We start from the raw sequence: 16,028 nt of genomic DNA, 5'->3' as shown, positions 1-16,028 counted from the left end.
TTCCAGTTTAGGAAGTATTTATAAATGTTACCTTCTTTTCTCCCATCCTAGACTAACAAGGATGTTAGAAAGTTACATGTGAACTAATTACTAACAAAGCTTAGCAACTAATGTGATAGGCTAATAAAGCAGTATACAAATAAATAAGAGAAAAGAATATCAAGTTACAGCACAGGTATCAATTTTACTTAAATGAGCATATGAAAGATGTTTTATGAACCTCAAGTCCTACTGATGGTGAGAAAGTGGTGTTACTGGTTAGAGCTTCCACTTAGAGGGGGTGTCAGTTTGACCAACGCAGCAATTCCCATTCTCTCAAAACTACTGTAAAAATGGAGTTGAGGAGACACAGAGAGGAAGAGAAAGGAGAGAATATGAGTGGCAAACTGAAATGGAAGTAAAATACTTTAGAAAGCACAATTACCTAAAGTCTAAATAAAAAATACTTATTCCCCCTATAGAACAAGTCACCTGCTTCCTGAGAAATATGTATGCAGTTGAAGAAGCAACAATTAGAACTGGACATGGAACAACAGGATGGTTCCAAATGGGACAAGGAGTACATCAAGGCTGTATACTGTCACCCTGCTTATTTAACTTATATGCAGAGTACATCTTGTGAAATGCCAGGCTGGATGAAGCACAAGCTGGAATCAAGATTGCTGGAAGAAATATCAATTACCTCAGATACACAGATGATACCACCCTTATGGCAGAAAGTGAAGAAGAACTAAAGAGCCTCTTGATGAAAGTGAAAGAGGAGAGTGAAAAAGCTGGCTTAAAACTCAACATTCAGAAAACAAAGATCATGACATCTGGTCCCATAACTCCATGGCAAATAGATGGAGAAACAATGGAAATAGCGAGAGACTTTATTTTCTTAGGCTCAAAAATCACTGCAGCCATGAAATTAAAAGATGCTTAATCCTTGGAAGGAAAGTTTTCATCAACCTAGACAGCATATTAAAAAGCAGAGACATTACTTTGCCAACAAAGGTCCGTCTAGTCAAGGCTGTGGTTTTTCCAGTAGTCATGTATGGATGTGAGAGTTGGAATATAAAGAAAGCTGAGTGCCGAAGAATTGATGCTTTTGAACTGTGGTGTTGGAGAAGACTCTTGAGAGTCCCTTGGACTGCAAGGAGATCCAACCAGTCCATCCTAAAGGAGATCAGTTGTGGGTGTTCATTGGAAGGACTGATGTTGAAGCTGAAACTCCAATACTTTGGCCACCTCATGCAAAGAGCTGACTCATCTGAAAAGACCCTGATGCTGGGAAAGATTGAGGGCAGGTGGAGAAGGGGATGACAGAGGATGAGATGGTTGGATGGCATCACTGACTCAATGGACATGAGTTTGGGTGGACTCTGAGGGTTGGTGATGGACATGGAGGCCTGGCGTGCTCCAGTCCATGGGGTCGCAGAGTCGGACATGATGGAGTGACTAAACTGAACTGAACTGAACTCTTCTTTATGAAGAAGATTCTTTTTTAAAAACTATAAACTCATTACTCAAATTTCTCAAGGCTGGTTCAAGTTTAGATAAGACAGAACTTCAAGCAAGATGACAAACTAGCTGATGTAACTAACTATATGATAGTTACATCATATGAGTTGGATGGAGTCAAGAGAATGGTATAAATATAAACTGAGTGGTCAGATGAGGTTGTGGGCCGACAGACAAAAAAAGGCATATAAAGGAAACCAATCAACACTAGAGTGCTGTCCATTGTCTTACAGCATGGCCAAACAAACACATGCTCTTGTGAGAAATTCAAAAGCTGATGGTATCTTTCAATAAAGCAAAGTCAAGAAAAAATAGATCTTTTTGTTATTTAACTAGTCAGATAAGAATTTAGAGAAAAAACAAAGAGAAATTTAAATATTATGTTGTCATCCAAGAAGTAAAAATGACTAACCTAAAAATTAACTTAAAATTTTCAGATATATTTACAAAAAATAAATACAGCTTACCAAAGAATATGTACAAGGATCCCACTTTTTTCTTAAAATTTACTTTAGTTGGAGGCTAATTAATTTACAATATTGTAGTGGTTTTGTCATATATTGATATGAATCAGTCATGGGTTTACATGTGTTCCCCATCCTGAACCCCCCTCCCCCCTCCCTCCCCATCCCATCCCTCTAGGTCATCCCAGTGCACCAGCCCTGAGCACCCTGTCTCATGCATTGAACCTGGACTGGCGATCTGTTTCATATATGATAATATACATGTTTCAATGCTATTCTCTCAGATCACCCCACCCTCACCTTCTCCCACAGAGTCCAAAAGACTGTTCTAAACATCTGTGTCTCTTTTGCTGTCTCGCATGTAGGGTTATCATTACCATCTTTCTAAATTCCATATATATGTGTTAGTATACTGTATTGGTGTTTTTCTTTCTGGCTTACTTCACTCTGTGTAATAGGCTCCATTTTCATCCACCTCATTAGAACTTGAGTAAAATGCATTTTTAATGGCTGAGTAATATTCCATTGTGTATACGTACCACTGCTTTCTTATCCATTCGTCTGCCGATGGACATCTAGGTTGCTTCCATGTCCTGGCTATTATAAACAGTGCTGTGATGAACATTGGGGTACATGAATCTCCTTCACTTCTGGTTTCCTTGGTGTGTATGCCCAGAAGTGGGATTGCTGGGTCATATGGCAGTTCTAATTCCAGTTTTTTAAGAAATCTCCACACTGTTCTCCATAGTGGCTCTACTAGTTTGCATTCCCATCAACAGCATAAGAGGGTTCCCTTTTCTCCACACCCTCTCCAGCATTTATTGCTTGTAGACTTTTGGATAGCAGCTATTCTGAACGGTGTGAGATGGTTCCTCATTGTGGTTTTGATTTGCATTTCTCTGATAATGAGTTATGTTGAGCATCTTTTCATGTGTTTGTTAGCCATCTGTATGTCTTCTTTGAAGAAATGTCTATTTAGTTCTTTGGCCCATTTTTTGATTGGGTCATTTATTTTTCTGGAATTGAGCTTCAGGAGTTGCTTGTATATTTTTGAGAGTAATTCTTTGTCAGTTGCTTCATTTGCTATTATTTTCTCCCATTCTGAAGGCTGTCTTTTCACTTTGCTTATAGTTTCCTTCGTTGTACAAAAGCTTTTAAGTTTAATTAGGTCCCATTTGTTTATTTTTGCTTTTATTTCTATTACTCTGGGAGGTGGGTCATAGAGGATCCTGCTGTGGTTTATGTCAGAGAGTGGTTTGCCTATGTTTTCCTCTAGGAGTTTTATAATTTCTGGTCTTACATTTAGATCTTTAATCCATTTTGAGTTTATTTTTGCCTATGGTGTTAGAAAATGTTCTAGTTTCATTCTTTTACAAGTGGTTGACAGTTTTCCCAGCACCACTTGTTAAAGAGATTGTCTTTTCTCCATTGTATATTCTTGCCTCCTTTGCCAAAGATAAGATGTCCATAGGTTCGTGGATTTATCTCTGGGCTTTCTATTTTGTTCCATTGATCTATATTTCTGTCTTTGTGCCAGTACCATACTGTCTTGATGACTGTAGCTTTGTAGTAGAGCTTGAAGTTAGGCAGATTGATTCCTCCTGTTCCATTCTTCTTTCTCAAATTGCTTTGGCTATTCGAGGCTTTTTGTATTTCCATACGAATTTTGAAATTATTTGTTCTAGTTCTGTGAAAAATACCATTTGGTAGCTTGATAGGGATTGCACTGAATCTATAGATTGCTTTGGGTAGTATAGCCATTTTCACTATATTGATTCTTCCAGTCCCTGAACACGGTATGTTTCTCCATCTGTTTGAGTCCTCTTTGATTTCTTTCATCAGTGTTTTATAGTTTTCTATATATAGGTCTTTTGTTTCTTTAGGTGGATATATTCCTAAGTATTTTATTCTTTTCATTGTGATGGTGAATGGAATTGTTTCCTTAATTTCTCTTTCTGTTTTCTCATTGTTAGTGTATAGGAATGCAAGGGATTTCTGTGTGTTCATTTTGTATCCTGCAACTTTACTATATTCATTGATTAGCTCTAGTAGTTTTCTGGTAGACTCTTTAGGGTTTTCTATGTAGAGGATCATGTCATCTGCAAACAGCGAGAGTTTCACTTCTTCTTCCTATCTGGATTCCTTTTCTTTCTTTTTCTGCTCTGATTGCTGTGGCCAAAACTTCCAAAACTATGTTGAATAGTAGTGGTGAGAGTGGGCACCCTTGACTTGTTCCTGACTTTAGTGGAAATGCTTTCAATTTTTCACCATTGAGGATAATGTTTGCTGTGGGTTTGTCATATATAGCTTTTATTATGTTGAGGTATGTTCCTTCTATTCCTGCTTTCTGGAGAGTTTTTATCATAAATGGATGTTGAATTTTGTCCGAGGCTTTTTCTGCATCTTTTGAGATAATCATATGGTTTTTATCTTTCAATTTATTAATGTGGTGTATTACATTGATTGATTTGTGGATATTAAAGAATCCTTGCATTCCTAGGATAAAGCCCACTTGGTCATGATGTATGATCTTTTTTACATGTTGTTGGATTGTTTGTTAGAATTTTGTTAAGGATTTTTGCATCTATGTTCATCAGTGATATTGGCCTGTAGTGTTTTTTTTTTGGCATCTTTATCTGGTTTTGGTATTAGGGTGATGGTGGCCTCATAGAATGAGTTTGAAAGTTTACCTTCTGCAATTTTCTGGAAGAGTTTGAGTAAGATAGGTGTTAGCTCTTCTCTAAATTTTTGGTAGAATTCAGCTGTGAAGCCGTCTGGTCCTGGGTTTTTGTTTGCTGGAAGATTTCTGATTACAGTTTCAATTTTTGTACTTGTGATGGGTCTGTTAAGATCTTCTATTTCTTCCTGGTTTAATTTTGGAAAGTTATACTTTTCTAAGAATTTGTCCGTTTCTTCCAAGTTGTCCATTTTATTGGCATATAGTTGCTGATAGTAGTCTCTTATGATCCTTTGTATTTCTGTGTTGTCTGTTGTGATTTCTCTACTTTCATTTTCTGATTTTGTCGATTTGATTCTTCTCCCTTTGTTTCTTCATGAGTCTGGCTAATGGTTTGTCAATTTTATTTATCTTCTCAAAGAACCAGCTTTTAGCTTTGTTGATTTTTGCTATGGTCTCTTGTTTCTTTTTCATTTATTTCTGCCCTAATTTTTAAGATTTCTTTCCTTCTACTAACCCTGGGGTTCTTCATTTCTTCCTTTTCTAGTTGCTTTAGGTGTAGAATTAGGTTATTTATTTGACTATTTTCTTGCTTCTTAAGTTAAGCCTGTATTGCTATAAACCTTCCCCTCAGCACTGCTTTTACAGTGTCCCATAGGTTTTGGGTTGTTGTGTTTTCATTCATTTCTATGCATATTTTGATTTCTTTTTTTATTTCTTCTATGATTTGTTGACTATTCAGGAGGGTGTTGTTTAGCCTCCATATCTTGGAATTTTTAACAGTTTTTTTTTCCTGTATTTGAGATCTAATCTTACCGCATTGTGGTCAGAAAAGATGATTGGAATGACTTCAATTTTTTTGAATTTACCAAGGCTAGATTTATGGCCCAGGATGTGAGGATCCCACTTTTAGAGCTCGAGCTCATTTGTGAAAATGTTATGACACAAATATTAATCAATTTCAGGCAAAGTCAGCTCCTTTAAGGATAAATAAATAAGGGTAAATTAGGGTTTCCCTGATGGCTCAGCTGGTAAAGAATCTGTCTACAATGCCAGAGACCTGGGTTGGGAAGATGCACTGGAGAAGGGAAAGACTACCCACTCCAGTATTCTGGCCTGGAGAATTCCATGGACAGAGGAGCCTGGTGGGCTACAATGGAGTCACAAAGAGTCATACATGACTGAGCGACTTTCAAAAAAAAAAGGTGGGGGAGATGAATTAAGATTTACACAGATAATGAAATAATAGTACCAGTTGAAGCAAAATAGAAAGGTGAGGCATTTGTACCACCATTTCATGTAGAACTAAGTATCCTTCAGTCTTTATGTAACTTCCTTGTTAATTTATTTTTGGACATCATTTCTGCACAGACTGCCAAGTAGCAAGCAGTTGTGCCATCTACCAAGGTAAATACCAAGTACTAGGATTATGCATATTTTCCTGGAACTGAAAGATGAATGCTGGAACAGGTACTAATGCTTAACCATGTGAGAAATTTCAAAATTCAGAATCCAAGACATATGTATTAGTTTTCTGGCTGAACACCACCAACAATCTCTCCTTAAACCCAGAAACTATATTAGTACATTGGACATAAAATAAATTCATTAGATTCCACAGCATTCAAGGTAAGTTATTAGAACCAAGTTTTTAATCATGTAAATAAACTGCACCATATAGCTCTAAGAAAGAGTATTGGACTGTGAGGTAGAAAAAACTGATTTCTTGATCCACTCTTATGACTTGACTGTGTGACCTTCAGCAAGTCACTCAAACTCTCTAAGACTGTAAAATCAAAATAACACCAGCTGTAGCTATTTCATAGGCCTATTGTCAGAATCAAATAAGTAATGTCTAAAAGTGCTCTGAATATGGAAACACACTATACAAGTGAAACTGAAATTAGTTACTTTACAAAGGCCATATTTACATCTCATGTATGACTACATGGAATAAAATACTTAAGAAAAGTTATAGCCAGAAAAAATTAAATAACTTTCAGAAATAATAAACAACTTTAGAAGAGTTCACTAACCAAGTAGAGACTCAGTCAATGCCACTTGACTTGGGCTAATCTATCTTAGAAAGAAAAAGTATAATATTGGCCTATGCTAAAATTGACTTCCAAGTTTCATTCCTACTTTATAATAATCAAAGTTCAATCTGAAACCCATGAAAAATAGCAAAAGCAAATCCAAAATAAAATAAAACTATTAGAGTGTTCAAAAAAACATGAACTAATAAGGCACATGAGCTTAAATCCCTTTAGCGATCCAGAGCCAGATAACCAAACAAAAACATGCCAACATCCTATGTAACTCCTACTATATTTTTATAGGTCAAGAATTTAGGGAAGACTGATTCTTTTATTAGTTGGTGCCATAAATGTAACTTCACTAAGCATTAATAGATTCTTAAGAGACACTTAGCTAATATTTAACTTTGCAAAAGTTTTGTTTAATATTTATTTGATATTAGCACCCTTAAAAACCAATAAATATTGCACTTCAAAAGTGTAAAGTATAATCTAAGTCCAATAAAAGAGCAAAATCTATAAGGTTCTTCCAAGGTGGACTATTAACCAGATAATTCATGTGCTGAAATGACTACAGATTATATCTGTATATAAATCAATAAAATGTTCTCCATAGAGAATAGTTAATATTTGTCATGCATGGTACTATTATTGTGAAAAATTATGATTTTTTGTGCTTTAGTAAAACGCTGTGAAAATTTTAAACATTTTACTTACTGAAACAATCTAAAGCACCAGGAATGAAGGAAGCATGTAAACAAATGATGAGAGTAAGCAAGAGTAGTTTAAAACAGGACCTTCATTACTGAACCCATGCATTGGCTAGTCTTTCCCAATAAAGACTTTTTGGGAAAGACAGACATAGAATGCTGCTTGGTTCACCAGAATACTTAGGCAAAATTCTGTGATTAAAAATTTTTTCCCAAATATTGCCTTTCTCTGTGTGAGAAAAACTATTATCTCAATTCTCTGCTCACCCTATTCTGCTTTCCAAAAAAAAAAAAAAATCAGGAAGGAAATCTAAAAATATTCTTGAAAGACAAGGTATATATATGCTAAAAATGATCAGGGAAGAAAAGTAAAACTATAAGCAGGAAATATATATATTTTTTGTAGTCTTTATTGTTATAAACCTTGGTATAAATATATATATACATATATATTTGTATATACAAAGATTTATTTATATATAAAATCGGTATAGGTCAGTTCTTCCTTTCTTTTAAGTAATAATTTCAGTAAATATAAAAATATATTTAAAACTTATACAAAAACAAATTACATTAATGGACCTCCCAACTGTAGACATTTTTCACATGTTTTGGTAAAACTGAAAGTTCAGGGACAACTGGAAAGACTCATCCTCTTAAATCACCACTCAATTAAACCACAGTTCTAAATGGACAGTATTCATGCTGGCATCTTACCTTCCCAGGCTTCAGGTCTCAACAACCTTCTAATGCAGAGAAAATCTCATGCCCCAACTTGGAATAAGACAAAGAGAAGCCAGCATCAGCTCACTTCCTGACAAAAGAAGTTAAGTATTAGAGCTGAACAAAAGTCACAGTTTCCAGTTTGCATGGTATTCCTATGTTGAAAATGAAATCTTATTGATGAGAAATTGGGATATTTTTCAGTGGCCTGTCAAAGGAAGTAGTGGATGAAAAAGACACTATCTAAAAGGATAACCAAAATTCAGAAGCAAATACACAATCTGACATAACTTCATAATGCAACAAATAAGAAGAAAATGAAGGCACTTTAAAGGAGGATATTCGTTGTCTTTTATTGGCACTCTGCTTCCTAGAATACCTGAGTCAGTTCTGAAGAATAGTTTCCACTCTTGGATAAGTGACACAAAGGAGTAAGACAAAGGCTGGTGGAAGACATGGAGACCTAAGACAGCAGATATGTTTGCACTGCTTCAAAACCACATTCTGCCATGTTTGACAAGCAGCTGATCTGGAAAAACGTGAGGTTTCAGGAAGATTTATCCTTCTAAGTTTTTGTTCTAAGCAGGGTGAGGTCAAGAAAGATATATCAGTTGTTCCTGCTGAGAATACTAATGAAAAATAAGGTTACTAAAATGAAAAGTGTCAACAAAATGCATAGCTAAATAAAGCAGTTGTTTCAAGTATTGCAACTGTTCTATCATCAGCTTCAAGGCTGTGATTTCCTTTCTGTAAAGGTGTTCTAAAGATCAATCTAAATCCTGATATTTAAAAAATAAATAAAATAAATCCTGATGTTTAATAAAGCATGTGGTACACTGCCAAAAGTCAAAGTAAAGAGGACTCTGTTCGATTAATATCACAGTAGCATTTTGAACTTTCTTTAAGTATAACCCTCTATTAAATTTACAGATGAAAAACCAGAAGTCTTACCTAAAAAGAGTGCCAAGAACTGGTCTATCATAACTACTGACCTTAAGAAAACTAAAATTTTATGTGATTAATAAAATAACTCATAAAACCAGAAAATTCCTTTTGGAAACTGAGTTTAGTAAAACGTACACTGAGGCCCGGCAAAACCGTAGACAGGCACAAATGCTATATACAGTTAAAAGAGGTAAAGTGTCCAATGCAGAAGTACAATAAATGTTGATTTCCTTACATTTTCTCAATTCTTATTCTCAATGTCAATTATTTTACTTTCATAAAACAAGCCTTTCATATAGCAAGACTTTCATGTATTACGTTTGTAGTCCTAAATTGCCTCTCTTAAATAGAATTCAATCTTTATCACCTTGACAAATGATGATTTTTACCTATCTAACACTGGAACTGCTGTAGATAGGGGACAAAGCTTGGCTTCAGAGACTTCCTCAACAATTTAGTGGTTAAGACATCATGTTTCCAATGCAGGGGGTGTGGGTTCAAACCCTTGTTGGGGAACTCATATCCTACATAGCCAAAAATTTAAAAAAGAAAAAAAGCTTGGCTTTAGCCAAGGCAGCGGGGTCTCAGGTTCTTTGGTCTGAGCCTGTGGCTCTGTGGGCAGATAATTCTTAGGAATGCCCTTCTGGGAGAATTCTGGTCATCAGGCTCAGGTCATCAGAGCTTACTGAGTCACTCTGGGAAACTACACCAACAGGTATCTTTTGCCTGATATTTAAAATTCCACCTCCACACTGTGCAATGATTGATTCCAAAGTGATCACAAGAAACCCGGAGGAAAGCGAAGCCGCAAGGAGACGCCTCATCCAGCTAGTGATGCAAACACAGGTGAAAACAAATCTTTTCCCCCTATCTTTGCTCCACCAACCTAGAAAGTTCTAGTTGGAAGGCTGAAAGGTTAGGGGCTGGCTAACCTTGTGCCTAAGCTGGCCAAGAGGACAAGGGCAGTAAAGGACTTCACCTGGATTATTCTCAGTGGAAGACTTTGAAATAGACAAGAAAGGTTGTTAGGCGTCCTAACAACCTTCTGGGTTGTCTGATACTATGAGCTCCTGTGTTTTTCATTGTCTTTGAGCTATTTTACAACTCTGTAAATTTAGAAAATCTATTATAATGTAAATTAATTTTGTCCAGTATAATACAAGAGATTTCCCTGTGGATACTGATTAGTATTTATAAATTCACTTCAACATTATAGACTGATCACCTATACTTACATGTGTGTGTTGGTTTTTGTTTGTTTTTGGCCCCATCATGAGGGCCCTCAGCAGTGAAAACCTGAAGACCTAACCACTGGAAGGCCAGGAAATTCCGATGCGTGTGTTGTTCGCACTTGTCTTTGAGTCAGTTGTAACATTTTATTGGTTCCCTTGTTAATGAATGAGTCAAATACGTCTTTGACACATGTTCATATTATATTTGTATGAAAATCATGATTTTCTCTTTAAATTCTTTTTTTTTTTTTTTAACCAGTTTGAAGGTTGCCCACTGAGATGGATTCATCTGACAAAGCTAGTAAATGGAGCTGCCAGTGAAGGGCACCTCCTGAGAAGCTTAAGCCCGAGCACGTTTTTCTGGCTCCCAGAGGTGAATCTCAAGCAGCAATAGAATTTAAAATTTGCTGGCTCTCTGTTTCTCTAGCTTTCTTCCCTATCCACTAATTCCATGTTTTAGTTTTTGTTGTCGTTGGTTTTCTTACTACTGATAAGTTATTTTCCCATTAGTAAGAGCAATGATAAGGAGTTTGGTTTTATAGTTTGACAATCTGATGATCTCTGTAAATGAATGATAGAGATCTGTTTATTTAGATGACAGAGAGACTGGTTTATTAGACTCATTAAAAATTTCTCTATTTTAGCTCAAATAAAAAATTACATACCCACTGGGGAGGAGAATACCTCTTTGACATATGGACAGTGAGATTTTAAGTTTCTGTGTTTACTTGATCTGTGCCAAAGGTATAGATCTGAAGCTATAACCCCTCTCTGTGCCTATGTGTCAAACTCGGAAAGGCCTTTACCTTTCACTCTATGTGAAATTTCTTCCTTTCTCCAGAGGATATGAAAAAATGATAGTACAAGGTTTCTTAAATTAAAGAAGTTCTGATCTGATTGACTTAACAGAGATAAATAAGCTCTCATATAAATTCAACATTCCTAAAATTCTCAGAATAGGAAATTGAACTTCTAATGCTTTATTTTTTTAAATTTTATTGAAATATAGTTGATTTACAATGTTGTACTAATTTCTGCTATACAGCAAAGTGACCCAGTTATATATGTTCTTTTTTATACTCTCCATCATGGTTTATCACAGGTTACTGAATATAATTCTCTGTGCTCTACAGTAGGACTTTGTTTTCTGAACTTCTAATGCTTTAAATGTACTAAACTTAAATAAAATTCTTCTAGCTAAAACTGAAATATTCTAAGAATCCAAGTTGACATTAATAAAACTAAATCTTTGGTAAACAATACTAGCTTAATAAAACATCTGTATCTTTGAATTATCAGTATTAAGTATTACAGAAGCATACATTTTATTCCACTTGGGTTGTTTTTCCTAAAATTATACAGGTTTACTAGTCAAGTTAAGCTAATATTACTCCTACAAATTATTAAAAACTATCAAAAATGAACACTGTATTCAGTTAAATTCAATTCTGACAAACATTTATTCCAACCATAATTATGTTTTATAGTATTTGTTTTTAGTAGATAATGTCCAAGGTAATGTAAAAGCTTAAACTTCTATTAAATTGAATTAATGGATATTTTTAGACCTAGATAAATTTTAAGTAAGATAGAACGTGTGTGTTAGTTCTCAGTCATGCCTGACTCTTTGTGCCCCTGTGGACTGTAGCCCGTCAGGCTCCTCTGTCCATGGGATTCTCCAGGCAAGAATACTGCAGTGGGTTGCCATTTCCTTTTCCAGGGAATCTTCCTGACCCAGGGATGGAACATGGGTCTCCTGCATTGCAGGCAGATTGTTCAGTGAGTCACCAGGGAAACCCAAGACAAAATACTGAAATATTAATCACTAAGTATAATTTTAAATTTATATAAGTTTCCTTAAGGTTACAGCTTTGGTCATGTTAATGAACATACTCATTTCTTCCACATTAGAAAGTCATGTAAGAAATGTGTGTGGTAGTAGAAAGTTGTAACATGTGAATTCATGACTCTGCACACCTACTACTGCTTGTGATGCAATATAGTTCTAAATTATCCACTACCCTAGTTTTCTCTGCAAAGTACAAGTTAGTTATAGTTACTTGGTTGAAAATTATAATTGATATGAGTTATGAGACTATACTTGAACAATTGTGACAGAGAAATACAACTCTGTGTGTACTTTTGTTTCCCAAGGGTAGATGTGTTTGGAAGCAGCAGTTTGCAGTAGTTCTCAAGATTTTCAGCCTCCAATCCAAAGGACTCTAAGACTTAGGACTCCAGAGAGCTTTTGTTTATATGGGTGCAGAACTATTGGCATTTACTATATTAGGAAGTAAAATATAAATTTACAAAATACTTATTAATTGGTTCATTTGAAAATAATAATAATAATGAACACAAAGTGCGTTAAAAATTACATCTCAGTATTATAAAAATGGCTTGAATGGGTAAAACTCCTAAAAGAGAACTAGATCAGTTTGTCCTAGAATATGAGAAAGTATAATGAAGAACAGAGCTTAGAAAATACATTTTGTCCTTTTGACTAAAGAGGTAATTGTATATTACTTCTCAGACACCTGTCTTAATCAAGTACCCAGATCTCCTCTGATAACTTTTTTGATTTTGCCTTCCCAAAACTGGAACCTAAATATTGGAAAAACAAAATAAAAGATCATGATATCCATTATATCCAAAACTATATTTGAGATTTCCCAGAGGACCCCAGAAAATCACAATTTTTCTTTGTCTTCTATCTTTTAAAAACAGATGATAGAAATAATGATTACAGTAAAATAATGAACAAAAATCTATGAAGTTTCCTGGAGATCTGTCAATGCCTTTGCTGCACATACTGTTTTCTTTTTTTTCCCTTTTGGCTATACCATGCAGCATAAGGGATCTTAGTTCTCAAACCCATGCTCCCGTCAGTGGAAGCACAGAGTCCTAACCACTGGACCGCCAGGAAGTTCCCAGTTCATACAGAGCAAATGCCAATCAAAACTCTTATGAAATAGTTATACAATATACTTCAACAGAAAATTTTACCCTAATTCTCCCTGATATTATTAACTAGAGAAATCAATTACCCATAGTCATTAAGTAATTGTCATCTATGTAGTTTTGTTTTAATGTGATGCTTGGCAGAAAGCACTGCTACAGAACTGTACTTCTGCATTTTTTTTTTTCTATCTACCACCCTATTTTTAACAACTAAGTAGGTAAAAGTAAAGAAAAATGTAATTTCTTTCAGAAACACACAACATGCCAAGTGTTAATTTCTGCCACTTGTACACAGTAATGCAACAGAAAAATGATTTAAAATACAAAAAGGAATGCTAAGCAATAAAGCAACTGTAATTTCCTTTATCTTACAAAGAACTAAATGATAAATTAGTAAAATCCATTTGGATTAGGTCTAACAAATTTAGTGGCAGCTTTGATGAGCTATGGGTAAAAGTCTTCCTAATAGCTAGGCAATTAGTACCATGAAATTCAGCTTCTTCTTTCAATTCTCTTTCTGCAGTAAAAGTTAAAATGCCAATATCTTTGAGAAAAGTAATAAGTTAAGCTACACTATCATTTAAATCTCTATGTGTGGGGGAATTTTCAGAAAGAATTTTTAAAACAGAACAGTGGAAAGAATGCATAGTATAAAGAAAATAATCACGGCACAAAAAGAGGTAAAAAGATAAAATTTTGCTACTTCAGACTTGGCTCCTGATAACAACCACCTATTTCTTCGACAGAAATTAGAATATGTATTCCTAAGAGAAGTCTTGGGTATACAAAGGTAAGAAGGTGTATATAATAGAAAGGGCTAGTGGCCTGAAAGAAGTTACTCAAACTTGGGGCCTCACACCCATCTAAAAAGGGACTTTGGAAAGATCCAATGAGATCATGCATGTATTTTAAAGCATTTGGCATATCAAGGCACTCAATAATGTTTGTTTTTGTTGTTCAGTTGCTGAGTCATATCTGACTCTTTGCAACCACATGGACTGCAACACATCAGGCTTCCCTGTCATTCACTGTTTCTGGAAGTTTGCTCAAACTTGGGTCCATTGTGTCAATGATGCCATCCAACCATTGAGGATGAGATCCTCTTCTCCTCCTGCCCTCAATCTTTCCCAGCATCAGAATCTTTTTCAATGAGTTGCAATCCAATGATCCAACAAACTCCTGAATACAAGCTGTGACTTGATTGCTTATTATTTTCCTACTTTAAAGAATGGTGTTATCAGAGAAAGTCTGAGAAGGAAATGAATAAATGGAAAACACTAAATGCACTAAATGAAAGCCTGGTATGTGGATTTCTGGAATTTATTTGCAAAACTGGAACAAATTATATAGAGAACCTGAATAACTACAAAATATACTATATACATATGAATCTATGAAGATGTATAATAATTACTCAATTTTCTGAAATTTCTTCAAGAAGTCTGAGATAGTTACATATACATTTTCTCTAAAAAGTGAGTAAAAAGCTGAATATTATGACTGAAAATCTAAACCTTGAGCTATATTTTCTTCCTATTGTATTAACATTCTCAGTTGAAGTTCAAAAACAATAGTATCCTTTTATTTCAGGCTATAAATTACAGTAAATTCTTATAATGACAATGTAAGTCCACAATAGAAATGCTGACACCTGAATAATAGTGGAACAGCTCAGCATAGCTATAGTTAGGCACTAATAGCATTAGCCTATGCTTATATCAACAAAACTCTTTATATTATTCTTTTCTTATCTCCAAACTGAATGGATTTTGACACACACACACACACACACCCCATTTTCTATGTAGTTGGGCTAACTTTCTCTATGCATATAAAATACAATTATATGTACCCACAGATATATCTTACTTCTGTATTTCCAAGTAATTTATTATGTGGGAAATACAATTTTCTGTTTTAATTAAGTTTATCTGAATATGTAAGTTTATAGTGAGAACATACAAATAATTTTACCTTGGGGCCATTTTATAAGTATTATTTGTCAAGATCAATATAGTTGAAATTTAAATCTGGTTTAAAAGTTTACACTGTATTGAAGAGGTAATATTGCCTGTTCAAATCATGATTATATAGAATCAGATTTGTAAAATAATAACCAAAAAAAAAATGACCAACAACAATGATCATAGTTCACCCAACTATGATACATTTCACTTCTGGGTATTATATTAATAGCTTAGATAAGAAATCAATAAAGTTGAATATAAATACATTTGGGCTTCCCAGGTGGCTCAGTGGTAAAGAATTGCCTGCCAGTGCAGGAGATGCAGGTTCAATTCCTGGGTCAGGAAGATCACCTGGAGGAGGAAATGGCAAACCACGCCAGTATTCTTACCAGGATAATCCCATGGACAGAGGAGCCTGGAGGGCTGCAGTCCATGGCGGTCGCAAAGAGTTGGACACAACTGAGCAATTGAGCATGCACACAAATGCATTTTAATATTTAGACTTTTGCGGACTTCCTCTGGTCCAGCGGTTAAGACTTTACAGTCCAGCAGTTAAAACTCTGCATGCTCACTGTAGAGGGTATGGGTTCAAACCCTGGTCAGGGAACTAAGATCCTGCATGCCACGCAGCATGGCCAAAAAAAAAAAAATCTTTTTTTAGACTTTTGCATGTCAAAGTAAATTTACTAAATTATTCTTTCTTCTTTCTCTTCCTTCCTTTCTTCTTATTTTTCCTGTCTTCTCTATATGCTCATTCTCAATAATTTTAACTATCTCCCATTAAACAGTTAAAGAATTTTAATTATTTCC

At 35.0% G+C, this 16,028-nt stretch overlaps 1 protein-coding gene across 14 annotated transcripts in view; it reads right to left on the bottom strand.

Annotated features, from left to right (window-relative positions):
• NRG4 (neuregulin 4) overlaps positions 1-16,028 on the bottom strand; it is a 105,162-nt gene that overhangs the window by 27,048 nt on the left and 62,086 nt on the right. For 3 of the 14 annotated variants that reach the window (XM_070477631.1, XM_070477630.1, XM_070477638.1), the window contains one exon: positions 8,108-8,204. The exons of the other annotated variants lie outside the window; for them this stretch is intronic. Coding sequence is in view for 1 of the 3 variants with exons in the window: in XM_070477638.1 (XP_070333739.1) it covers positions 8,193-8,204 (12 nt within the window). In the remaining 2 variants the exon portion in view is untranslated. The remainder of the gene's footprint in view (positions 1-8,107; positions 8,205-16,028) is intronic. 14 annotated transcript variants of the gene reach the window in all.

This window comes from Odocoileus virginianus, chromosome 16 (genome assembly GCF_023699985.2).
Source record: "Odocoileus virginianus isolate 20LAN1187 ecotype Illinois chromosome 16, Ovbor_1.2, whole genome shotgun sequence".
Taxonomy (NCBI): Eukaryota; Metazoa; Chordata; class Mammalia; order Artiodactyla; family Cervidae; genus Odocoileus; species Odocoileus virginianus.
This window is presented reverse-complemented; position numbering and strand designations above follow the sequence as displayed.